General features: G+C 44.0%; 1 protein-coding gene across 1 annotated transcript; it reads right to left on the bottom strand.

Moving 5' to 3' along the window:
- Window positions 1-9417: 9417 nt before the first annotated feature.
- LOC124712294 (trypsin delta-like) lies at window positions 9418-23110 on the bottom strand. Its single transcript, XM_047242587.1, has 2 exons — window positions 22745-23110; window positions 9418-9819 (listed from the first exon to the last, which is right to left on the bottom strand). The coding sequence occupies exons 1-2, from the start codon at window positions 23108-23110 to the stop codon at window positions 9418-9420; spliced, it is 768 nt and encodes a 255-aa protein (XP_047098543.1).
- Window positions 23111-26098: the final 2988 nt, after the last annotated feature.

Below are 26098 nucleotides of genomic sequence, written 5' to 3'. Positions count from 1 at the left end.
GTACCTTGGAGAAAACGAAATATTCACACTTATTGGGTTCACGAAAAATCGCTGTAGTGAAACACAATTGGCTCTTTATTCACACCAAGTAATGAGTGCTGTCGACATGAGATTCCAAGTTGGTTCCATATTTCTAGATTTCCTCAAGGCTTTTGACACTGTTCTTCACAAGCGTCTCGTAATCAAATTGCATGGCTATGCAGTATCTTAGTCGTGCAGTTAGATTCATCGTTTCTGTCAGAAAGGTCACAGACAAGAAGTCATCGAGTAGAACAGAAATAATATCTAGGGTTCTCAAGGAAGTGTTACAGGCCCCCTGCTATTCTTGATCTATACAAACGTTTTGCGACACGATCGAAACGCCCCTCTTCTAATGTCTGCAAATGATGCTGTCTTTTACCGTCTAGTAAACTTATCAGAAGATCAGTACGAGTTCCAAAATGATTTAAAGAAGATATCTGCATTGTGGATAACGGGGCAATTGACCATGAACAACACGATGTTTGATGCACCCCATAACAGTACTAAAGCAAAATCAGGTAAATGTTGCTTACGCGATAAATCATACTATTTAATGGTGGTGGATTCAACTGAATACGTAGCCATTGGAATCACGAACAACTGTATTTAGAACGATCACACAGAAAATGTGGGGATGGCTCGTCAACGACTGCGTTTGATTGGCAGAATATTTATAAGATGCACAAGATCTACTAAAGAGACTGCCTACACTCCGTCCGTCCTGTTCTGGACTACTCCTACGAGGTACAGAATCCTTGTCAGATACAATCGACAGAGGAAACTGAAAAAGTTTAAAGACAGGCAACGCATTTCGTACTATCGCGAATTAGAGGAGATAGTGTCACGGTTTGACGAGTGGCATGTGATGGCAATGATAAAAACCAACGCATTTTTCATTGCGCTGAGATCTTTTCACTGAATTTCAGTTACCAACTTTCTCCTCCGAACGAATAATATTTTGTTGATTCCTAACAAAAAAGGGAGAAACCAACGCAATGGAAAATTAAATCAGAGCTCGCACGAAAAGAGGCTTTCCGTTTTCCCACGTGCTTGTTGACAGTGGAATAACCTGAAAGTGGTTTTAGGAACACTCTACCAAGTACTTAAGTTTGAATTTCAGAGTACTACTCCAGAAGTAGATGTAGCTCTAGAACTCATGTTTGGTGCATATAGAGCTTAATACGTACCGCTTTCTGCTTCCGCGAAATCATCTTATTTCCTTCTGCACATACATCACAGCTTGAGCAGGATCGCGTGCAAGTGAGTACGCAGCTGTCCTCAAACTTTGACGTGTACGTCGACAAATTTCGGGTGCGTCTCTGAAATATGAAATGCAACTGAAAGATGGCCCTTCTGATGATATGGCAGATTCTGTATTAACCTTCTTGTTGTAGTCATGACATCTGAAAAATTGATCCCTTCGCTTAGTTGATGCTTTCTCGGTAATTTCTCGGATACACTAAAGTATTCTTTTAGTATTCTGTCATATTCCGCATGGTTTGATAAATACGTTTTACCTGTATATAGCTCAAGCTGGTTTCAGACTTTTGCTCCCATGTCGCAAGTTGCAATGTCTCTTGCAGCGGTCTCTCCACGATATTTTCAGAAATTTTATAAATTATATAACTCAGTACATATCTCGAAATATCTCTTCTTATCTTACCGATTATCAATGCAAAGTAGTTTCAAGCCCAATTATTCCTTGGAGCGTCCATTTACTCCATGGAATAGCTGCTCTGCTATCTATGTTTTCTCTTATGGAAAAGAATGAAGGAATGCTTGCCGATTAGTCGTGAAAGAAGGAGGATGTATATGTATGTATTGTTGAGATAGTCGCCATCTTGATGAGATTCTGTATGAGAAGGAATTTAATACATGAACTAAACTAAAGTAAGTGTGTTCGCGTATTATTTAACTGATTATTATTGACAGTGTCTGCTTACTACGCTGTGTTGCACGGGATCAGTGGGGAACGTCTGATTTACACTGGACGAACCTGCCGTTTTGTATGCTCAAGATATCCAGTTACTTCAAATAAATAGGCTAACACGGTCTTACCAGCAGATCTCCGGTCTTCCCCATGTGATCACCGAAAATTAATAATTATTACAAATGTTTTCAGGAGATCGACTGACAATTTTCGTCGCACCGAGACTTCGAAATGGCTTCACTGCCTTATGGAATTTAAGTTAAGCTCAATTTAATCAGGACAGAACAGTATTGAACTGTGTGAATGTGATAAGCCTGCTTTGTGAATGAAAATTCCCTTAACGTACGCATGTTTTTACTATCCTGATCAGTGAAGCTAAATCAGGCCGGTGTGAGAGAATTTTTTTCAAATTTTTGATAAAAAAAAAAATATATTAAAATGTAACAGCTAGAATGCTTAGACCAAGTCCTTCCGTTTCTTTTATTATTCTTTCAACGAACCCTTTAGTTGTTGTGCCGTCGAAATGGTGATATACTGTTTGTTTCATGTCACAAATAAGCTGTTTTCCACCAACAACCAATATCTCACTTTCGCAGACGTAGCTTATTCGACTAGCAATGTATACCTTATCGAAGTTGAGAATACCTACCTCTTCGAATGTTTTCAATAATTCTCCTCCAGCTCTAAATATACTGCCTCTTCAAGATTTGGAGTATTGAAGTCAGAGCAAACCACACTTCTCCTCAAATAATTTAATGCTCTGGGAGAAACCAACAAAATTTACGAAAATTTTATTTCCATTCAGTTCTACATCTAGATGGTTACTCTGCAATTCACACTTAAGTGTCTGGCAGAGGGTTCATCGAACCATTTTCATACTACTTCTCTACCATTCCACTCTCGAATGGAGCGTGGGAAAAAGGAACATCTAAATCTTTCCGTTCGAACTCTGATTTCTCTTATTTTCTTATGATGATCCTTTCTCCCTACGTTGGTGGGTGTCAACAAAATGTTTTCGCATTCGGAAGAGAAAGTTGGTGATTGAAATTTCGTAAATAGATCTCGCCGCGAAGAAAACCGCCTTTGTTTCAGTGACTGCCACCCTAACTCGCGAATCACATCAGTGACACTCTCACCCCTAACGCGCGATAACAAGAAACGCGCTGCCCTTCTTTGCAGTTTTTCGATGTCCTCCGTCAATCCTATCTGGTAAGGATCCCATACCGCGCAGCAATATTCCAGCAGACGACGGAAAAGTGTAATGTAGGCTGTCTCTTTAGTGGGCTTGTCGCACCTTCTAAGTGTTCTGACAACAAACGCAGTCTTTGCTTCGCCTTCCCCTCAATGTTATCTATGCCGTCTTTCCAATTTAAGTTATCGTAATTGTAATTCCTAGGTATTTAGTCGTATTGACAGTCCTTAGATTTGTGCGATTTATCGAATACCCAAAATTTATCGGATTCCTTTTAGTACCCATGTGGATGATCTCGCACTTTTCTTTGTTTAGTGTCAATTACCACTTTTCGCACAATACAGAAATTCTTTCTAGATCATTTCGTAATTGGATTTGAACGTTTGATGATTTTACTAGATGATAAATTACAGCGTCATCTGCAAAAAATCTAAGGGGACTGCTCAGATTATCACCTAGATCATTCATGTAAATCAGGAACAGCAGAGGGCCTATGAAACTACCTTGTGGAACGCCAGATATCAGTTTTGTTCTATTCGATGATTTACCGCCTATCACTATGAACTGTGGCCTCTCTGACAGGAAATCACGAATCCAGTCACACAACTGAGACGATACTCCATATGCACACAATTTGATTAATAGTCGCTTGTGAGGAACGGTATCGAAAGCCTTCTGGAAATCTAGTAATATGGATTCGATCTGAGATCCCCTGTCGACAGCACCCATTACTTCATGGGAATAAAGAGCTAGCTGTGTTGCTCAAGAACGATATTTTCTGAATCCGTGTTGGTTATGTATCAATAAGTCATTTTCTTCAAGGTGACTCATAATGATCGAGTACAGTATATGCTCCAAAATCCTACTGCAAATTGAGGTCAGTGATAAGGGTCCGTAATTCAGTGGGTTACTCCTATTTCTTTTCTTGAATATTGGTGTGACCTGTGCTACCTTCCAGTCTTTATAAACAGACATTTCGTCAAGTGAGCGGTTGTATACTCTGAAAGAGACCTGATTGGCATACTATCTGGACCGGAAGACTTGCCTTTCTTAATTGATTTGAGTTGTTTCACAACACCTAAGATATCTACCTTTATGTCACTCATACTAACAGCTGTTCTGGTTTCGAATTCTGGAATTTTTACTTCGTCTTCTTTCGTGAAGGAACCACGGAAAACTGTATTTAGTAACTCTACTTCAGTGACACCATTATCGGTGACGTGTTATAATAGTGCGGAAGACAGCAGCGAGGATAACTTGCTTCTAAATGTTGTGTTCAGTTGTTCAGAGTTCTCCAGTGAAGATGCGGCACTCATTAAGTTAAATACTTCGCAGGATATATTGTACTCGAATGCAAAAAAAAAAAAAAAAAAAAGGCTCTGAGCACTATGGGACAACTGCTGAGGTCGTCAATGCCCTAGAACTTAGAACTACTTAAACCTAACTAACTAAGGACATCACACACGTCCAGACCCGAGGCCGGATTCGAACCTGCGACCATAGCGGTCGCGCGGTTCCAAACTGTAGCGCTTACGGCCGGAATGGCCTTGCGGTTCTAGGCGCTATAGTCTGGAACCGCGTGATCGCTACGGTCGCAGGTTCGAATCCTGCCTCGGGCATGGATGTGTGTGATGTTCTTAGGTTAGTTAGGTTGAAGTAGTTCTAAGTTCTAGGGGACTGATGACCTCACAAGTTGAGTCCCATAGTGCTCAGAGCCATTTGAACCATTTTTTTTGTAGCGCTTAGAACCGCTCGGCCACCCCGGCCGAATACTCAAATGCAAGAACATTGACAGTTCGTTGAAAGATCAAACAAGAAATCGTCAGTCTGCTACAAAAATTATCGCAGATCGTGAACGGATTACTATGAGTTCTAAAGTTCCTCGCTTCAATGGCTGATTACGTTGATAGAGTCCGAGCACATTTCCGCGAATGTCGTTTAAAGTACATCAGTTTTATTCATTTGCATGTATACGTCTCATGTGCAACATAACTATTTTTCATTATTTTCATCTTGCGGAACTCGTGAAAGCAGGAGTTCATCGTGTCCGGCAAAACTTTCCAAAAAACTGGGTGAGTGGCAGAGGAAATTAGTGGAAAGCTGTTATTGAAGATGATCTGATTTTTATTATAAACTATTAACTTACATAGCTGTGAGAGACATTGTGGAGCCTCATTTTTAATTCTGTTGTAAAAAAATTGCAGCAGTTCCAGGTAAATCAATTAGAATATTAGCTATTTCAAAGTGCCCTGGAGATCAACAGTTTAATCGTGTATGATCAGTACAATAAATACGCTGACAACTTTGCAGTCACCGCTTACCTACGAAGAAAATAAGTGCGTGGCACTGCTGTTTCCCGGGTTCGTCCTGAGGTCTGGCCAATGGCGGCATATCAGCCGCGAATAGCCCACCTGTCCAGTTTCTTACCACACAGCCCAGGTTACCAGAACAGAGGATAGGAGTAGGGACTACGACGCTAACATCACAACCAACCTACCTGACAATCATCCATCCGCCTCTTGTCACAAAATACTCAGATGCCCTTTGGTTTTCGAGTGAATTCGAGTTTGGTTTCGTCAGTAGGAGCTCTTATGGACGATTGACTATTAAGTTCAGTGTCACGTTATAAGTATATCTAGCGGCCCAGAGAGCACATTTTCTGTTAAAAATAATGGTTTGCTCTGCAATCACTTATCTACTGCAGACAACGAAAAAAAGGTAGGAATTAAGTTTCGAATATTTCCTAAGAAAAAAGGGATGATACATGAGAGGATAAATGATTGTAAACTTGCCGATTCGTTCTCAATTGCTAACACTTTTGTTTCCATAATACATCTTGCTGATTCGTATAATGAAACGGATTTGAAAAGTGAACGGTTGGATCTTCGTCTGGAACGCAAACTGATGCCTGATGTTCTGTTTCTATTTCTCTCAACTGCATACTTGATTTAGGACATAGTAATGAATCAAATGTGTTTTTATTCCAGTCTTTGATCACAATATCAATTCTTTTGACGATGACCGGTTTCAGTCAGTATGGGGCAGGGGGCCAAACCAGACCACGTTCTGTAATTGGCAGTAATCACGTGATTGCACCACCAATCTGCAGCCCACTCCCATACACACCCTTATCAGCTCTGGTTGCCAATTCCGCCAAGGAGTCTACCTCAGCATCTTTTGAAAATCACATTCGTTTTTCTGCAAAGTTTCTTTATTAATTCTCTTAATGGTACTGATTTGTTTCTTCTGCTTACGTTTTGGAATAAATCTCACGTTGAGCTCCTTTTGGTAGTGTACTGAATCAACTTCGATCCCTCTCTTGACTCTATGTTCTGCATTTGGAGATGGCGATATGATCAATCTGAAACCGTCCCAAGCTGGGATTTGGTGATAGCCATGTTTTTTGCTTTCTACGTAGGTTTTTAAAGTACTCTGTCACGATTTTAAGACCCAGTGACTTGCATATATCTGCTAATTTTAAGCCATTTATGTTTTTTCTCTTATGAGTTCAATAGTTTCCAATAACGTTTTGGTGTGACTTCTCCTTTTCCAGTTGGGCACTGAACACTCCCCTCATAATAACTATGTTGTTCTTGTTTTCCAGATCTCCTCAGAAGTTTTCTACATTGACCCGGTTTTTCTTGTTTTCTTCATTGGTTGGTGTATGGAAACTGAATATTGAGTAATATTTACTTTTGCATTTAGTTATTAAAACTCTTTCACTGATGGATTCAAAATTAACATTTCGGAGTATACTTTCCTGATCTGCGAACGCCGTTCCTAAAACTCTGAGATTGGAATTGGAATGTCTGAAGGCCAGTTTTCTTAAAAATTCTTCAATTTTCGCTAACCCTTGCTAGGTCATCAGCATATCTTGTCTCTTGGATGGTTGCAAGCAGGATGTTGTTGCTGTTCAAAAATGGTTGAGTTTCTCAACTACGCAGGGCAAATTTATATTTACTCTCATATTTCAGTACTCAGATTACAAAGATTTTCACGATCCCCCAAATGTTACTTGCGTGATGGTGCAGGCACCTCATCTTTCATAAGTGGTGGATTGGCCACTAGGAGCAATATTAGTTTTTTCATCATACATCATAGTTTTCCTACTTTTGCAATCGCTGCCATTGAGGATCATGCCAACCCTTACGTCGTATCATCACCAGGTGAGCGAAAATATATTTGTGAGGTTATTACTCCTTCCCCGCTCAATTCCCCATCACTTGCGAGATGCACCCAAGGATTTCGGACCGGCAACGGACCTATTGTTTTATTGAGATATTTAAACCGGCCCTTTTTTTGCAACGGAATAAGACTCCGAATAACCAATTTTAAAATGTTTTTAATCGTGTTCGTATTAAAAACTGTCTGTGGAACTGAACATACAGTTTTGATATAAAAAATACCAATGATACTCACAGACTACTTACCTTTTCAGTTTAAACGGCTCGAGTTCCCTATTAAACTCGCCTTTGGTATGACAATTAACAAAGCATATATCGAACGTTGCTGGAGCTGACCTAAGCGTGCATTACTTCTCAAATGATCGGTTGTACGTGGCTCTGTCATGTGTAACATCTTAACGTAGTATGTTCATTTTTGCACCTAAGCCTGCAGACGTTATTAATGTAGTCTACAAATAAATATACTAAATTCATAGAAAATATCTGCCGTACCACAATTAAAATATAAGTAATACCCTTTTAAGAGCTTCTTCTGGAGGCTACATGAAACAAGGTTTGTTTCACTTCCTATGCATATATGAGCAGTATTACAATTTGGAGCTAATATTCAGTTATCTAAAGCTCTACATAATGGCCAGTCAACAGAATCACTGCTACATAAGACAAGTCGTTCGGCCGCAAATTCTTTGCGCTACTCGTGTGACGCGGGGGCGTGTCACTAATAGTATATAGTTCGTATTTCCCATGGTATCCATTCCATAGCACTTTTATCTAGAAATCTGTAGTCTTTTTAGTGCTAAAGTGTGACATTGTTGTATTATTAAACTAAATATTGTTTACTATTACGTGAACTCGTGTATAAATGGCCAGTTTACAGTGATACTTAAATATCATTAAGTTAATTACAATATATATTATGAAAGAGCAGTGAAATATAAAGGTAAATAATTCGTTACTTTAGGTAGTCTATGAAAATATGACCACAATTACAATTAGGAGTTACAGACATCCTTAGAAGTGTTTTCCACTTAGATATATGACCATCCTTTGACTATTTTTAAAGTTAGTATTTGTGCGCGACGAACACAATCCCAGCTATTAATTTTTCTCACTGAGTTTCACTCAACTAAGGATAAGTCTAACCCGTCAGTCTAAGAAGTCTCGACAGTGGGTTAATAAAAAATATAGGAGAGTTAAGATGGTGGTTTTAATGCTTCACGTGTACAACGTTCATAGAACCATGTGAAACCGCCATAAAAGCACTTCTTTAACATGTTGTTCAACTTGTGCGTCACACTGGTTTGGACGGCGGTTACGCCGTCGAAGTGTTGACCCTTCATATGAATTTCTCCCCTGTGTCGTTTTGTGGTACGATCGTATTTACATCACCAAGTCCTTTCACGGACTGTGATTTTTTTCCGCGCGTTTTACGTTTGTGTTCAGGGATTAATGTGTGCGAGACAAACTTTTCATTCACTTTCCTATTCTCTAAAGCTTTCTGGATAATGTCTCGAATAGCTGATTTAGAGGTGTTGCTCCACTGTGACACAACAACGTTGTCACACTATAGCCGCTCGTCCACTACTTAACACTACCGACGTACAACTCACTGGTCGAATGCGTATCTGTTGTTCACAGCTGTTGGTTCAAGCTGCCATCATAGGAAGCTGGCTTATAGGACAGGAATAAAATCAGACTCCGAACTTTCTGGACCGACGGTGTTCTCTTTTGTCTGTTGATGTTCAAAATGGTTCAAATGGCTCTGAGCACTAGGGGACTCAACTGCTGAGGTCATTAGTCCCCTAGAACTTAGAACTAGTTAAACCTAACTAACCTAAGGACATCACAAACATCCATGCCCGAGGCAGGATTCGAACCTGCGATCGTAGCGGTCTTGCGGTTCCAGACTGTAGCGCCTTTAACCGCACGGCCACTTCGGCCGGCGTCTGTTGATGTATCATTAGTAATTTTTAAAGAGAAAATTCGTATCAACACATTTAATTAAAAATTGCTGCAGTCTAGAAGAATTAATAATTAAGGACAGTTTACATCATTGTAGAAAACACAGACCAGCAGAGGCGCATAGGTTGTTATACACCAGTTAGAGCTCGAACCCAGGAACGTAAGTTCCCAACACTGGTGTAGACGCCGGGAGTCGCTTCACATTCGTCCGGGTTTCCCCAGGAGACGATGCCCACCTGGGTGCTGCCGCTGACAAGAGGACCGCCAGAGTCGCCGCTGCAGACAGTGTGGCCCGCCTCACCAGCACACACCATCCGCTCGGTCACAGTGTTCATACTCGCAAAGAGGTCCCGGCAAGTGGAACGGTCCAAGATGCTGATGTCCACTTTCTGGAGATTGGTGGGAGCCTCCCCACCAGTGATAGTGAGTCCCCAGCCGGTCACCGTCACTGCCAGACCAGCCGGGGGGTCATATCCGTCTGATGCGAGCTCCACCGCCTGTGTATTGTCGCCAAGTAGAGACCCAGACACCTGGAAAGCCAACATACATAGTGACACTCTTGCGAAATTTAAATTTTCCTGCGTCTGCAGTGTTGGAATAACTCGCTAGGCGGCGATGTTCTGATCGCTGTTCTCATAAAGGCACGATCTACACTGAGGTGGCTTACGTCATGAGATACCTCCTAATATCGTGTCGGACCTCCTTTTGCCCCCCGTAGAGCTGCAACTCTACGCGGTATGGACTCAACAGGTCGTTGGAAACCCCTGCAGAAATATTGAGCTATGCTGCCTCTATAGCCGTCCATGACTGCTTAAGTGTTGCCGGTCCAGGATTTTGTGCACGAAATTACCTCTCTATTATGTGCCATTAATGTTCGATGGGATCTGGGTGGCCAAATCATTCGCCAGAACTGACCAGAATGTTTTTGAAACTTATCACAAACAATTATGGCAATGTGACATGTCAAACTTACATAGTTGTTTGGGAACATGAAGTACCTGAGTGGCTGTAAATGAACTCCACGTATCCGAACGTAACTTTTTCGAGTCAATAATCGCTTCAGGTGTAAACACGGCCCACACAATTATGGTGCCTTGTTCACAACTTGGGTCCACAGATTCGTTGGGTCTCCGCCACATTCAAACCCTACCATCAGCTCTTACCAACTTAAACCGGGATTCATCTAATCAGGCCACGGTTTTCCAGTCGTCCGAAGTCCAACGATATGGTCACGACACCAGGAGAAGCGCTGCTGGTGATGTCGCACAGTTAGCAAAGACACTCGTGTCAGTCGTCTGCTGCCATAGCCTACTCGAAATTTCACCACCCCGTCCGGAAGAATATGTCAGTCCCACATCCTACATTGATTTCTGCGGTTATTTCACACAATGCTGAATGTCTGTTGGCACTGATAATTCTTCGTAAATGAGACTGCACTCGTTCGTTAAGTGAAGGCCGTCGGCCATTGCGTTGCCCTTGGTGAGAGATAAGACCTGAAATTTGGTATTCATGACACACGCATGACACTGGAATATTGAAATTCCTTGCTTTTTCCGAAATGGAATATCCCATGCGGTTAGGTCCAACCACCATTCCTCGTCAATTGTCTGTTAATTCCCATCATGCAGCTATGATCAAGTTGAAAACCTTTGCACATGAATTACCTGAGTGCAAATGACAAATCCTCCAACGCACTGCCATCTTACAGCGTTTGTACGCTGTACTACCGCAACCTGTATGTGTGCATCTTGCTGCCGGCCGGAGTGGCCGAGCGGCTCTAGGCGCTACAGTCTGGAACCGCGCGACCGCTACGGTCGCAGTTTCGAATCCTGCCTCGGGTATGGATGTGTGTGACGTCCTTAGGTTAGTTAGATTTGAGTAGTTCTAGGGGACTGATGACCTTATAAGTTAAGTCCCATAGTGCTCAGAGCTATTTTTTTTGTGCAAAAAAAAATGGTTCAAATGGCTCTGAGTACTATGGGACTTAACATCTGAGGTCATCAGTCCCCTAGAACTTAGAACTACTTAAACCTAACAAACCTAAGGACATCACACACATCCATGCCCGATGCATGGACCGTAGCGGTCGCGCGGTTCCAGACTGAAGCGCCTACAACAGCTCAGCCACTCCGGCCGGTTTGTAGGTATTGGTTTGGTGTCGATTGTGATGAGAACAACCGTACTATGAACTGTGCACAGTAACTAACTCTGTGCTCTACCTTCCTTCACAACGAATCTTACTTCCTTTATACCATTTTCTGCTGCTGTTTGTATTACCTTATAGTCTTCTGACCAGAAAGCCTCGTCGGTTTTCCATTCACTGATCTCCACTATATCTAGCCTTCGCATTTTCCCTGTCAGATTTTCTAACATCGCTACGACGTCCAAGTTTCTGAGATTCAACGCCACGACTCGTAGAAAGTTATCATTTCGTTGGTTATTCTGTATTTTCTCTCATAGTTGTCTTCCCCTTGGCTGTCCCCTTCCGGAGGCCTGAAAGGCATCTATTCTGGACCATTTTGCGAAAGGAGGATACACGTGTGTCTTTAATCCAGTGGTTCCCACTGCCTTCTGCATCCTCATTGCGTTGATTATTGCTGATTCGTCTGCCTTCAGGGGAAGTTTCCCATCCCATGGGCAATGCTGAATTTCATGTAAAGTTTAAGCGGTGGCGGGGTTTGAATCCATGACGTAAAACGTTTGGATTGGCAACCAAAGACGCTACCTCTAGACCACGTGTGTCCGTGCGTATAAGCCATCTTATCGCACTGCCTGTAGCTACTCTTGTTTCACGATAAGCTCCACGACAGACTGTTTCACATTCGTTTGCGTGCTATCACTTTCCATCAGCTCTCATCTCCCCGTTTCACATATTATGCTACATACAGTGTTTAAGAGCGGATACCTAGATGAACGTCATGCACCGTATGTAATTCCCAAGATGTTCGCCTTTGATCTTGATAGAGCGAAACTTTCTGTTGACTATGGCGCCCCATGTTTCATTTGGTGTTCATTGCGCCAGTTAATGTTTGATTCTGAACATTTTTTCAGTGACACGATGTCCATTTTGTGGAGAGTAATACATATATTCCATAGAAGATTCATCTCTGAACCTCCCGGACACTCATTCTTTGTCGCCCTTCTAATGCTTACGTAGGGGGGGGGGGGGGGGAATTTTGCAGCTAATATTTTTCCTTTCATAATTGTTAACACAAAACTTTGAAATGAGTTTTACTATTGGCTGAACTTGCTACCACGCACTCAAGGGGTGTGAGGAGATGTATATTCCATTATCTCTCTAGTAAAGTCTATATCGATGTCCAATGTGTGTAAATATAGGGTTATTGGTATTCACAACACGACTGTGCGAAAATTACACTGAAGTGACAAAAGTCGCGGTCAAGATATTCACACATCAGATGGCGGTAGTGTCGCGTACGCAAGTGTGAAAAGACAGTGCGTTGGCGGGGATGCCTTTCATACCTTGGTAATTCCTGTGAAAAGGTTTCTGGCGTGATTATGGCCACACGACGGGAACTATCAGACTTTGAATCCGGAATGGTAACTGGAGATAGACGCATAGGGCATTCCATTTCGGATTTTCATAGGGAACTCAATATTTCGAGGTCCACAGCGTCAAGAGTGCGCCGTCAATACCAAATTTCAGGCATTATGCCTAACCATGGACAACGCAGTGGCCGACAGCCTTCACTTAACGAGAGCAGCGCCGTTTCCATAGAGCTGTCAGTGCCAACAGACAAGTAACAGAGCGTGAAATAGCCGTAGAAATCAGTGCTGAACGTACGAGGAACGTATCCGTTAGGACAGTGCGGTGAAGTTTGGCGTTAATGGGTTATGGCAGCAGACGACCGACGTGAGAGCCTTCGCTAAAAGCGAGGTATCGCCTGCAGAGCTCCTCCTGGGCTAGTGACCACATCGGTTCGACCCAAGACGACTGGAAAACAGTGGCCTCGTAAGGTAACTCCCGATTACGGTTGGTAAGAGCTGAAGGTAGGATTCAAGTGTGTCACAGGCCCAACGAAGCCGTGGACCCAAGTTGACAACAAGGCACTGAGCAAGCTGGTGGTGGTTCCATTATGGTGTAGGTTGTTCATATAGAATGGACTGAGTCCTCTGGTCGTATTGAACCGATCAATATCTGGAAACGGTTATGTTCGGCTACTTGGAAACAATTTGCAGCCATTTATGGACTTAAGTTTTATGGCTGACAGTGCGCCATATCACTGGGCAACAGTTGTTCTTAATTGGGCGGAAGAACTTTCTGAGAATTGGTTCAAAATGGTTCAAATGGTTCTGAGCACTATGCGACTTAACTTCTGAGGCCATCAGTCGCCTAGAACTTAGAACTAATTAAACCTAATTAACCTAATGACATCACAAACATCCATGCCCGAGACAGGATTCGAACCAGCGACCGTAGCGGTCGCTCGGCTCCAGACTGTAGCGCCTAGAACCGCACGGTCTGAGAATTGGAGTGAAAGGTCTGACCACCCAGATCGCGTGGAATGAATCCCATGAAATGTTTATGAGATATAGACGGGAGATCAGTTTGTGCATAAAATCCGGCACCGGCAACACTTTCGCAAATATGGACGGCTGTAGATTGTTTGTTTGCTTTGTTTTAGGGCACAATAACAACTCGGGTCATAGACGCCCACGTCAAAACTATAGAACACGAAGACAGAGAGGAGTTAAGAAAAACAATACTTCAATCCCAATTGACTTAAGAGAAGACAGCTAAAAACAGGGACGTGGGCAAAGGACTACAAAAGACACCATACAGAAAAGAAGGTCCACAACTAAAACTTAAATGACCTTCGCCATACTTCTACGACGTATAAAAAGTAAAACGCGGATGACAGCCCGCAGCCGACCAGGGTGGCCGAGCGGTTCTAGGCGCTACAATCTGAAACCGCCCCACCGCTACGGTCGCAGGTTCGAATCCTGCCTCGGGCGACTGATGACCTCAGAAGTTTCATAGTGCTCAGAGCCATTTGAACCATTTGGCAGCTCGCACGTCATTTGCTAAAACGGCTGATAGCTCAAACGTCAAACCAAAGCGGCAACGTAAATGGTTTAAAAAATTGGCATTCCGTCAGGAAGTGGCGGACAGTTAAAACTTGGGAGCAATGTGTACAAAGTAGTGGGGCAGCGACAGTTAAAAAGTGACGATGGGTAAAAGTGCATTACCCAACACGCAACCTTGTTAAAATGACCTCCACCCGACGTGAGCGCCAAGAGGAGGTCGACCAAGACGCTGGGAGAGGCTTCATAACCCGGAGATTATTCCCATTAAGGGAGGACCAATGGCGATGCCAAAGTGCCACCACCTCCTGACAGACTGCAGCACAGAGATCATTGGAGGTAATATAGGAACGTGTGGGCTGAGGTACGAGGACTACACTTTTGGCAGCAGCGTTAGCAGCCTCGTTTCCTGGCAGACCGACATGACCAGGAACCAATACAAACATCACAGTGGCCCAACCAAGAGTGGGCAAGTGATGGTTTTCCTGGACCCTCTGCACTAAGAGATGGACAGCGTACAGTGCATATAGTCTTTGAAAGGGGCTGAGAGAGTCTGAGCAGACGACACATTTGAAAAGTCTGTGTCGCCGAATGTACTCCATGCCCTGATACAGGGCGAAGAGCAGTGTGCCGGAAGACTATATCGAAAAACTTTGGCGCCGGTGACGAAGGCACACCCGACACCACGGTCAGTCTGAGACCCCTCAGTGAACACAAAGGTACTGTCGCGAATTTCCATGGGAAGGTTGTGAAACTGAAGGCGATAGAGCGAGGTAGGAATCGTGTCCCTAGGAAGCGAAAGAAGGCCAAAATTAACATGGGCCGCTTCTCGAAGCCAAGGTGGTGGAGGGTTCACACCCACCGGGAAAGTAGCAGGTAGTGTGAAGGTAAGTTGCCAGAGGAAGTGTCGAAAGTGGACTTCAGTATGTAACAGAGAAATGGGACACGCCTCATACTGGCTATCGGAAGAATCATCCAAGAAGGAGACTTAGGATGGGTGGCCACCCATGGCAGACAAAGGGTGTGCCTACCTGCTGCGGAGAAAGTCACAGCGGCAGGACAGTGATAGTTCAGCAGCTTCAGCATACAGACTCTCAACTGGGCTGGTGTAAAAGGCGCCAGTGGCGAAACGGATGCCACGATGGTGGATAGTGTTGAGATGTTGCAAGAGGGACGGACATGCACACGCATAAACAAAGCACCCATAGTCTAGTTTCTAACAGACAAGGAACCAGTACAAATAGAGGAGGGGTGTCCGATCTGCACCCTAGGAAGTAACATTGAGGAGACGTAGGACATTGAGGGACCGCTTACAGCGGGCTGCCGGGTAAGACACATGGGAGGACCAAGAGAGTTTCCTGTCGAGCATGAGCCTCAGCAATTTCGTAGTTTCAATGAACGGAAAGCAACAGGCCCAAGATGTAATGATGGTGTGGGAAAACAATTGCACCACCAGAAATTCATACAGACGGTTTTGTCAGAGGAAAAACGAAAGCCGTTGTCGATGCTCCAGGAGTAAAGACGATCAAGACATCGCTGAAGACGCTGCTCAATGAGACAGGTCCGTGGAGAACTGCAACAGATGGCAAAATCGTCAACAAAAAGAGAGGCCATTATAGGGTTAATGGTGTTAGCAAAGAGGACGACGCTCAAGCTGGAACCCTGAAGCACACCGGTTTCCTGGGTAAAGGTGTCCGATAAGGCAGATCCCATACATACCCTGAAAACTCGGACTTTTAAAAATTACTGAAAGAAATGGGGCAGGCGCCCACGGAAGCCCTACGTGTAAAGAGTATGGATACCAGTACTCCAGCAGGTGTCGAAGGCCTTCTCAAAATCGGGAAAACGGGCACAGTCTGGGATTTCTGCAGAAAACCAAAGTAAGGAACTGGCCGACTGCAGAACGGCTCTTTCGAAATCCATACTGTGCAGTTGTTACTAAATTATGAGCCTCAAGCCACCACACCAGCCGGGCATGAATCGTATGTTCAATCACCTTGCATATACAGCTGGTGAGATAGATAGGGTAGTAGTTAGAAGGAAGGTTTTTGTCCTTACTGGGCTTCGGTATGGATATGACTGTTTCTTCACACCAACGTCCGGGAAACGTGCCCACTGCCCAGGTATAGGTGTAGGAGATAGCAAAGGCATCTCTGATACTGAAATTGGCGAATGAATGTTGGTCCCAGAGAGCCATATGAGGTTGGCCCACACGACAGAGGAAGAGGTGGAACTGTTAAAAGAACTAGTGAGTGGAATCCAGCTAGCTTTTTTGCTATCCCGAAGAACGCGACGACACTTTGCACGCGTCTGTTTATAATGAATATAGTTTGCCATCTTAGGATGACGGTTAAAAACGCTGAGGGCACATCTCCGCGCGCGAATTGCGTCGCAACATGCCTCAGTCCACCAAGGAACTGGGACCCGGTGTGGTAAAGAGGAAGTGCGAGGAACGGAACATTGTGCAGCAGTACCCGTGGTCTAGGGGTAGCATCTTTGATTCATAATCAAAACGTCTTCGGTCCCGGGTTCGATCCCCGCCACTGCCTAAATTGTGATAAATAAACAGCATTGGCGGTCGAAGACTTCCGGCATAAGAAGTCAGCCTCATTCTGCCAACGGCCTTGTCAAAGAGGGCGGAGGAACGGATAGAGGTTCAGGGCACTCTCTTGTCCTAGGGGTGGGAAATTGCCCCTAAAGGCGGAAGAATCAGCAATGATCAATGACATGAGGAAGCAGAAGGCAATGGAAACCACTCCATTAAAGACACGTAACGTGTATCCACAGGACATGTGGCCTGTAATTGAAGAAGTGTCATGATGATCTCTCCATTGGCAAAAGATTCCGGAATAGTCCCCCATTCGGATCTGTGGGAGGGGACTGCCAAGGGGGAAGTTACCATGAGAAAAAGATAGAATAATCAACGACAGGATAACGTTCTACGAGTTGGGGCGTGGAATGTCAGAAGCTTGAAGGTGGTAGGGAAACTAGAAAATCTGAAAAGGGAAATGCAAAGGCTCAATCTAGATATAGTAGGGGTCAGTGAAGTGAAGTGGAAGGAAGACAAGGATTTCTGGTCAGATGAGTATCGGGTAATATCAACAGCAGCAGAAAATGGTATAACAGGTGTAGGATTCGTTATGAATAGGAGGGTAGGGCAGAGGGTGTGTTACTGTGAACAGTTCAGTGACCGGGTTGTTCTAATCAGAATCGACAGCAGGCCAACACCGACAACGATAGTTCAGGTATACATGCCGACGTCGCAAGCTGGAGATGAACAGATAGAGAAAGTGTATGAGGATATTGAAAGGGTAATGCAGTATGTAAAGGGGGACGAAAATCTAATAGTCATGGGCGACTGGAATGCAGTTGTAGGGGAAGGAGTGGAAGAAATGGTTACAGGAGAATATGGGCTTGGGACTAGGAATGATAGCGGAGAAAGAGTAATTGAGTTCAGTAACAAGTTTCAGCTAGTAAGGAATGACGAGATACGTTTGAAGTTCTCTAACGCTATAGATACAGCAATAAGGAATAGCGCAGTAGGCAGTACAGTTGAAGAGGAATGGACATCTCTAAAAAGGGCCATCACAGAAGTTGGGAAGGAAAACATAGGTACAAAGAAGGTAGCTGCGAAGAAACCATGGGTAACAGAAGAAATAATTCAATTGATTGATGAAAGGAGTAAGTACAAACATGTTCCAGGAAAATCAGGAATACAGAAATACAAGTCGCTGAGGAATGAAATAAATAGGAAGTGCAGGGAAGCTAAGACGAAATGGCTGCAGGAAAAATGTGAAGACATCGAAAAAGATATGATTGTCGGAAGGACAGACTCAGCATACAGGAAAGTCAAAACAACCTTTGGTGACATTAAAAGCAACGGTGGTAACATTAAGAGTGCAACGGGAATTCCACTGTTAAATGCAGAGGAGAGAGCAGATAGGTGGAAAGAATACATTGAAAGCCTCTATGAGGGTGAAGATTTGTCTGATGTGATAGAAGAAGAAGCAGGAGTCGATTTAGAAGAGATAGGGGATCCAGTATTAGAATCGGAATTTAAAAGAGCTTTGGAAGACTTACGGTCAAATAAGGCCGAAGGGATAGATAACATTCCATCAGAATTTCTAAAATCACTGGGGGAAGTGGAAACAAAACGACTATTCACGTTGGTGTGTAGAATATATGAGTCTGGCGACATACCATCTGACTTTCGGAAAAGCATCATCCACACAATTCCGAAGACGGAAAGAGCTGACAAGTGCCAGAATTATCGCACAATCAGCTTAACAGCTCATGCATCGAAGCTGCTTACTAGAATAATATACAGAAGAATGGAAAAGAAAATTGAGAATGCGCTAGGTGACGATCAGCTTGGCCTTAGGAAAAGTAAAGGGACGAGAGAGGCAATTCTGACGTTACGGCTAATAATGGAAGCAAGGCTAAAGAAAAATCAAGACACTTTCATAGGATTTGTCGACCTGGAAAAAGCGTTCGACAATATAAAATGGCGCAAGCTGTTCGAGATTCTGAAAAAAGTAGGGGTAAGCTATAGGGAGAGACGGGTCATATACAATACGTACAACAACCAAGGGGGAATAATAAGATTGGACGATCAAGAACGAAGTGCTCGTATTAAGAAGGGTGTAAGGCAAGGCTGTAGCCTTTCGCCCCTACTCTTCAATCTGTACATCGAGGAAGCAATGATGGAAATAAAAGAAAGGTTCAGGAGTGGAATTAAAATACAAGGTGAAAGGATATCAATGATACGATTCGCTGATGACATTGCTATCCTGAGTGAAAGTGAAGAAGAATTAAATGATCTGCTGAACGGAATGAACAGTCTAATGAGTACACAGTATGGTTTGAGAGTAAATCGGAGAAAGACGAAGGTAATGAGAAGTAGTAGAAATGAGAACAGAGAGAAACTTAACATCAGGATTAATGGTCACGAAGTCAATTCTGCTACCTAGACAGTAACATAACCAATGACGGACGGAGCAAGGAGGCAAAAAAGGCATTTCTGGCCAAGAGAAGTCTACTAATATCAAATACCGGCCTTAATTTGAGAAAGAAATTTCTGAGGATGTATGTCTGGAGTACAGCATTGTATGGTAGTGAAACATGGGAAAACCGGAACAGAAGAGAATCGAAGCATTTGAGATTTGGTGCTATAGACGAATGCTGAAAATTAGGTGGACTGATAAGGTAAGGAATGAGGAGGTTCTACGCAGAATCGGAGAGGAAAGGAATATGTGGAAAACACTGATAAGGAGAAGGGACAGGATGATAGGACATCTGCTAAGACATGAGGGAATGACTTCCATGGTACTAGAGGGAGCTGTAGAGGACAAAAACTGTAGAGGAAGACAGAGATTGGAGTACGTCAAGCAAATAATTGAGGACGTAGGTTGCAAGTGCGACTCTGAGATGAAGAGGTTAGCACAGGAAAGGAATTCGTGGCGGGCCGCATCAAACCAGTCAGTAGACTGATGACCAAAAAAAAAAAGAGATATTCCTCCTGGTCATCTCCGATCTTGTTCTTCGAAGCTCGCTAGGGAGAAGTAAAGCCACCAGTCAGACTTTGTAAGCTGCCATTTGGGTGTGTACGCAGATGGGGTAGGAGTCAGCAAACGGATAGCACATGGGAAATGGTCGCTCGAGTAGGTGTCAGAAAGAACGGACCCCTCAAGACCACGGGCAAGCTGGGTTGTGCAGAAGGCTAGGTCCAAATTGGAATAGGTGTGCGAAGAGTCGGCAAGGAATGTGGGTGCTCCAGTGGAGGACATTGAGTTGATTAAGATCAGCCAAGAGGGCAGCTCTCTAACAGGTTCTGGGAGAACCCCAGAGGGGATGATGCGCATTGAAGTCACTGAGTAGCAGAGAGGGGGGAGGTAGTTGCCCAGTAAGCTGAAAGAAATCTGTCCTGAGGACACTGAATGACGGAGGGACATAAATGGTACAGAGGGAAAAAGTCAGATGAGGAATGTAAAGGCGCACTACAACAGCTTGAAGGTAGGTAGTCAGGGAGATGGGTTGACTATTAACATCATCCCATATGAGCTGCATGACGCCCCCATGAGATGGAATGCCGACCTCAAAGCGGTCGTGAGGCTGCAATTACGTTTCCTAAAAACAGAATAGAAGGGGACGCTGCGATGCTAAAAGCAGGTGTAAAACCTCTTTGTGGCAGTGAAGGCCATGGACGTTCCATTGGAGGAGAGTCATGACGAGAAAGAAATGAAGGGGTGTCACCTTGGCGGCTGCCGAGTGACAGCCTGTGAAGACTGGCAGCTACAGGGCAAAAAGGCAGGAGAATCCTGCTCTATGAGGTCCGCAGAGGCAATGGCTTGCTTGTGCTATCGGTCTGTGAAGTCCAACGCATAAATACGTTTGATGGTGGGCACCGGCGATATGGAGGGCTGTCGGGATAAGGTATCATGTAGCAACACCGTCGAAGCGGATCTTAGAGTCGGTAAAGGAGAACACCGTTTGCCTTTGTTGGACCTTCGAGCCTTTCCGGTTAGCAGAGGACTCAGATGTTTGTTGGCTGGAGGTACGTAGGAAGCCTTCACGGGAGTACTCCTCCTGTCCTTTCCAGTCTACCGGTTGTGTAGCTGGAGGCTTCACCTGTTGAGGTAAGAGTTTGATTGCTTGTTGCACAGCTGGACGAGGGGATCGCGATGATTCCTTAACAGTGGGTGATTTCACAACCTCACAGCCAAATGTGATGTTGCATGTCTGCGTGGCCATGTCCTTCATGGAACGAGAGGTAGTAAGAACAGATGAGTGCCAGATGGGAGAACGCAGGGTTTGCGAGTAGCCAATAAGCTGCGAGACAGTGGGTAACACACTTTTTTCCTTTATCCAGATCTCCTGGGCATTCCGCTCATCAAGACGCACCGGACAATCCCGAGAGCAGGTGGCATCGCCGCCAGTGCGGTTGATACAGTGGGGAGAAGGAGGCGGACAATCGCCCTGGTGGGCATCCCCACCACAGGGTTCAGAATGTACGATCCGACTGTGATAATTTCATAGCCTGCTTTGATCTTGGACGGAAGCACCACTCTATCAAAGGTGAGAAAATGAATGTTGGTTTGCAATAAGGAGGAATCAACCTTTCTAATCTCCCGATGAATGGCAATGACATCCTGATCGGAGAGGTCTGATTGGATTTCGGCCTCCGTCAACCCGTCGAGCAGCCTAGTGTAAATAATACCACTGGAAGAATTCAGAGTTCAATGGGCCTCAACACGAACACGGTAACGGCAGAGATGCAAGGCGGCAAGCAGTTGTTGTGCTTGTGAAACAGAAGTAGTCAGCGAAGGCAAAGTGCAATTCCGTAAACGAGAGGAGGATTTCACAGGGCCAGTTCCCTCCAGCACCACTTGAGGCATCAGTTGAGTCCATGTCATGTCGTGTGCGGCACTTCTGCGTGCTACCGGGGGCCGTACACGATATTAGGCAGGTGTACCAGTTTATAAATAAGTGACACATCAGATATTTCGCACTTATTTTAAACTACAGCCGACATAACAAAACATTCACCTCTCACATTGTTTATCTATACACTGTGCAAAAGCGCATTGATTACAGATTCGAGACCACTACCAGAGATGTCACTGCGGATGTTACATTTAAAATTATGGCGTACACCTTCTTGTGGAGCTAAGTGTACGTTAAAACTACGGCCGAAGGACTATCATGATCCAGCAATGTCTAATCTTGCTCGAGGTTACAAATGGCTCCACCACTACGCAAAAGCTGCTTGAGAGGTTCATCGTTGTAGAACTAGTTTTGGTAACACTGCTTCGGAATTGCTGTACGTGTAAATTGGATCTGAGATCTGAGTTGCATTTATATGTTTTACGCAGACAAAGATGTTGATTTATTAAATTCAAGGAATAAAAACAGCAAGTGCAATACACAGAAGAGAAAATGTCTAATTTAAGGAAGTCACGTTTCAGGCTGTAGGAGAATTTCGGACATCTTAGACTAGGATACTTCTTGCGGGATTGCTCGTATACATCCAGAACAGACACGTCCACATGATGCTCAAACCATCATCGTTGTTGTTGTTTGAACTGCCCTGTCTACAAAGATCACCAAGTACCTATGCAGTATTACTGCTTAACGTGACGAACATTCAGGAGAAATCACATACCCGAAGTAGGCAGCAAAGTCCGCAGATATTAAGTCCGATGTAGATCTCTGAAACTACCGAATGCCAAAGAGCAAACATCATTGCCTTAACCCACACCTAATGGAAGACTTATATGAGTTTTCGTGGTCGAAGGAGTCCTGATCTGGATAGTCATAAGACACTGTTGGATATGTATCAGTAATGGAATTAATTTGGTTGGTTGGATTACGAGCATCCGAAATACAACAGCTCCGTCCAGCTCCACTCACCTGTACAACAGCAATATCGTAATCCAGTGTTCTGGCATTGAAAGATCCGTGCATGTAACCAGATGAGGCTTGAAGGACGGTGCCACCACTTTCTCGAGTTGACGAGCCAGCTCGGAAACTCATGAGAGGCAGACTATAGCCCTCCACACAGTGAGCGGCCGTCAGCACCCAGTTGGAACTGATGATGGACGCTCCACAGTGGAGCGAACCGCTAAACTCGAACGCCAGTTGCCAGGGGTAGTTAGCTATGTCGGCGTCGGATCCCCCAATGACCCTGCTACTTCCCCTGCTCCAGAGTCTGGCGGGTGCTGGCAAGGCTACAGCAGAGCCCAGCATGTACGTAAACCACAGGACGAGGCGCAGCATTGTGGGAAAGGTGACTGTAATGTGACGAGTCGCCAGTCTATATATTCACTTGTACCAGCCAAGAATGGCGCCTTATCTTTCGTCTGCAGTGTTGTGTGCTTGAGAGCTGTCAAGCTATATTAGCTATTTAAGGGCTTCCAGATCCCGATAAAATCAGTGGTCAATGTCACCTATGACGCACATACTAACTGGTTGCAGAATGTTTCTAAATCACGCAGACACACATCTGCTGAAATCTTCGTGTTTGTTCGGACCCGCGTCCTTTGTTCAACAAACGAACGTCAGTTGTTAATCTTACAAGTTGCTATCTTCTTCGCAGTCTTATCTCACACTACACTAGTGTACTCTGAGAGTTATTCCATGCTACGTTCATTGTTTCAGTTTCTTTTCTCCCTTTTAGCAGAAAAAACATCATTATTTTTCGTTTCCGCTTTATTTCTTTTCCGCTTCTGCTTTAAACACCCAACCTTTGTAAACAGTTTTCCACCGAAGCATTTCTCTGTCAAATAACTCCATCGTTAGTGTACTATTACACTGAGTACAGATCTAGCGAAAATAAATAATCATGAAAACAATAAGCCGGAAAAAAGTTGATCAGTCGCCGTAAATAGCCGTAGAGACTTCCCCTCAAAACTATATACGAAACCACTACCATCTACTACTAACAGATCCATGATTCAAAATAAAATGCTTGCTGTACATTATACTCTTAACCAGTCGGAGATGTTCTGACTTACTCACAAGCATAGTGTACTCTTGGGATACGGCTTTCAACGAAGAGCCACAGAGATTGTTTTAGAGACTTTTACTGTTGGGTATCATCCGTAAAGCAGTCCATACACAGCATGTAATTTCAGCATTAGTTAGTGTGTCAAAAGGAACCATTTGCAAGTGAGATGACGATTTCGGAAACAAGGAAATCTTCATTGCAAACAAGTAGAAGGTAAAGAGTTCTCAGTGGTACTGATCCACAGACATGCAACATTTTTTTTAAACGATAACCGCAATTTGACGGTATATTACTGTATTTTTCTCCTGTACAATCTACATTTCGGCTTTCACGCCACAATCGATCACAATGTTCTTATACCATTAACACAATTTTGTTGTGTACTCTGCAGGGTGACAAATACATAGTTCAAAACGTTTGCTTAAACGTTATATCAGAGTTAAGTGAATATGTTGAACTGTGTATTTGTCATCCTGCATAGTATAGACCAAAATTATGTTAATGGTCTAAGAACATTGAGCTCGATAATGGTGTAAAAGCCGAAATCTATATTTTACAGAAGAAAAATATTGGAATTTTATCGTACGATCTTATGGGACCAAACTGCTGAGGTCATCGGTCCCTAAGCTTACACACTAATTAAGCCAACTTAAACTAACTTACACTAAGGACAATACGCGCACCCATGCCCGAGGGAGGACTCGAACCTCCGACGGAGGGAGCCGTGCGGACCATGACAAGACGCCTGAAACCGCGCGGCTACTCCGCGAGGCCGAAATATATTGTAACACAGTTTAATGAAGATATGTTCTTTTTTAAGACAAGTAGAAGATACACAAAGAGCAACTGTCTGACAGCACGTCAGATGCTTGGTGTTTACTACACCGCGAATAGCGATGGTTTCCAGGAGCGCTTACTGTTGTCTTCTAAGTAGAAATGTCTGCATAGTGTACCAAAAGCTCTGCGCCGGTATGTCTATTCGCCTGATGTTTGGGAATGTTTGCTTTTTGTCCGCAGTGCGTCGGAGCAACTCTTTTTGAAATATATACTGTACAACTAAATTCACACTATTAATAATAGCCTATCGGCTATGGCAATTTCACACTACACGTAACAGAAGGAGTGATTTCATAATTATTACGCGAAATACTACAGGAGTAGTCATAATTTTTCATCAAAATATATTTCTGCGGAGTAGTGACACACTTTGACGACTGTTCTGTTAGCCATAACGCCTACAGTTCCTAATAATATGCAATGGGACTCAATTTACAGACGATATTACGCAGCTGAATCAATATGTACTGCGTGGTTATAACTAAACTTTCGGTACTTAAGCCAGCGTGGACGGAAAGCTACCCTATGTGATCAAAAGTATACGGACACCGCCAAAAACGTAAGTTTCTCGTATTAGGTGCATTGTGCTGCCACCTACTGCCAGGTACTCCATATCACCGAACTTAATAGTCATTAGACATCGTGAGACAGCAGAATGGGGCTCTCCGCGAAACTCACGGACTTCAAACGTGGTCAGGTGATTGGGTGTAACTTGCGTCATACGTCTGTACGCGTCATTTCCATACTCCTAAACGTCCCTAGGTCCACTGTTTCCTATGTGATAGTGAAGTGGAAACGTGAAGGGATACGTACAGCAGAATAGCGTACAAGCTGACCTCGTCTGTTGACTGACAGAGATCGTCGACAGTTGAAGAGGATCGTAATGTGTAATAGGCAAACATCTATCCAGACCGTCCGACAGGAATTCCAAACTGCATCAGGATCCACTGCAAGTACTATGACAGTTAGGCGGGAGCTGACAAAACTCGGATTTCATCGTTGAGCAGCTGCTCATAAGCCATACATCACACCGGTAAATACCAAACGACGCATCGCTTGGTCTAGGGGGCGTAAACATTGGACAATTGAACAGCGGAAACACGTTGTGTGGAGTGACGAATCGCGGTACACAATATGGCGATCCAATGGCTGGGTGTGGGTATGGCGAATGCCCAGTGTACGTCATCTCGCAGCGTGTGTAGTGCCAACAGCAAAATTCGGAGGCGGTGGTGTTATGGTGTGGTCGTGTTTTCATGGCGTGGCTTGCACCGCTTGTTGTTTTGCGTGGCACTATCACAGCACAGGGCTACATTAGGCACCTTCTTGCTTCCCACTGTTGAAGAGCAATTCGTGGATGGCGATTGCACTTTTCAACACGATAGAGCACCCTTTCATAATGCACGGATTGTGACGGAGTGGTT

Source organism: Schistocerca piceifrons, chromosome 8, assembly GCF_021461385.2.
Source record: "Schistocerca piceifrons isolate TAMUIC-IGC-003096 chromosome 8, iqSchPice1.1, whole genome shotgun sequence".
NCBI classification, from domain to species: Eukaryota; Metazoa; Arthropoda; class Insecta; order Orthoptera; family Acrididae; genus Schistocerca; species Schistocerca piceifrons.
This window is presented reverse-complemented; position numbering and strand designations above follow the sequence as displayed.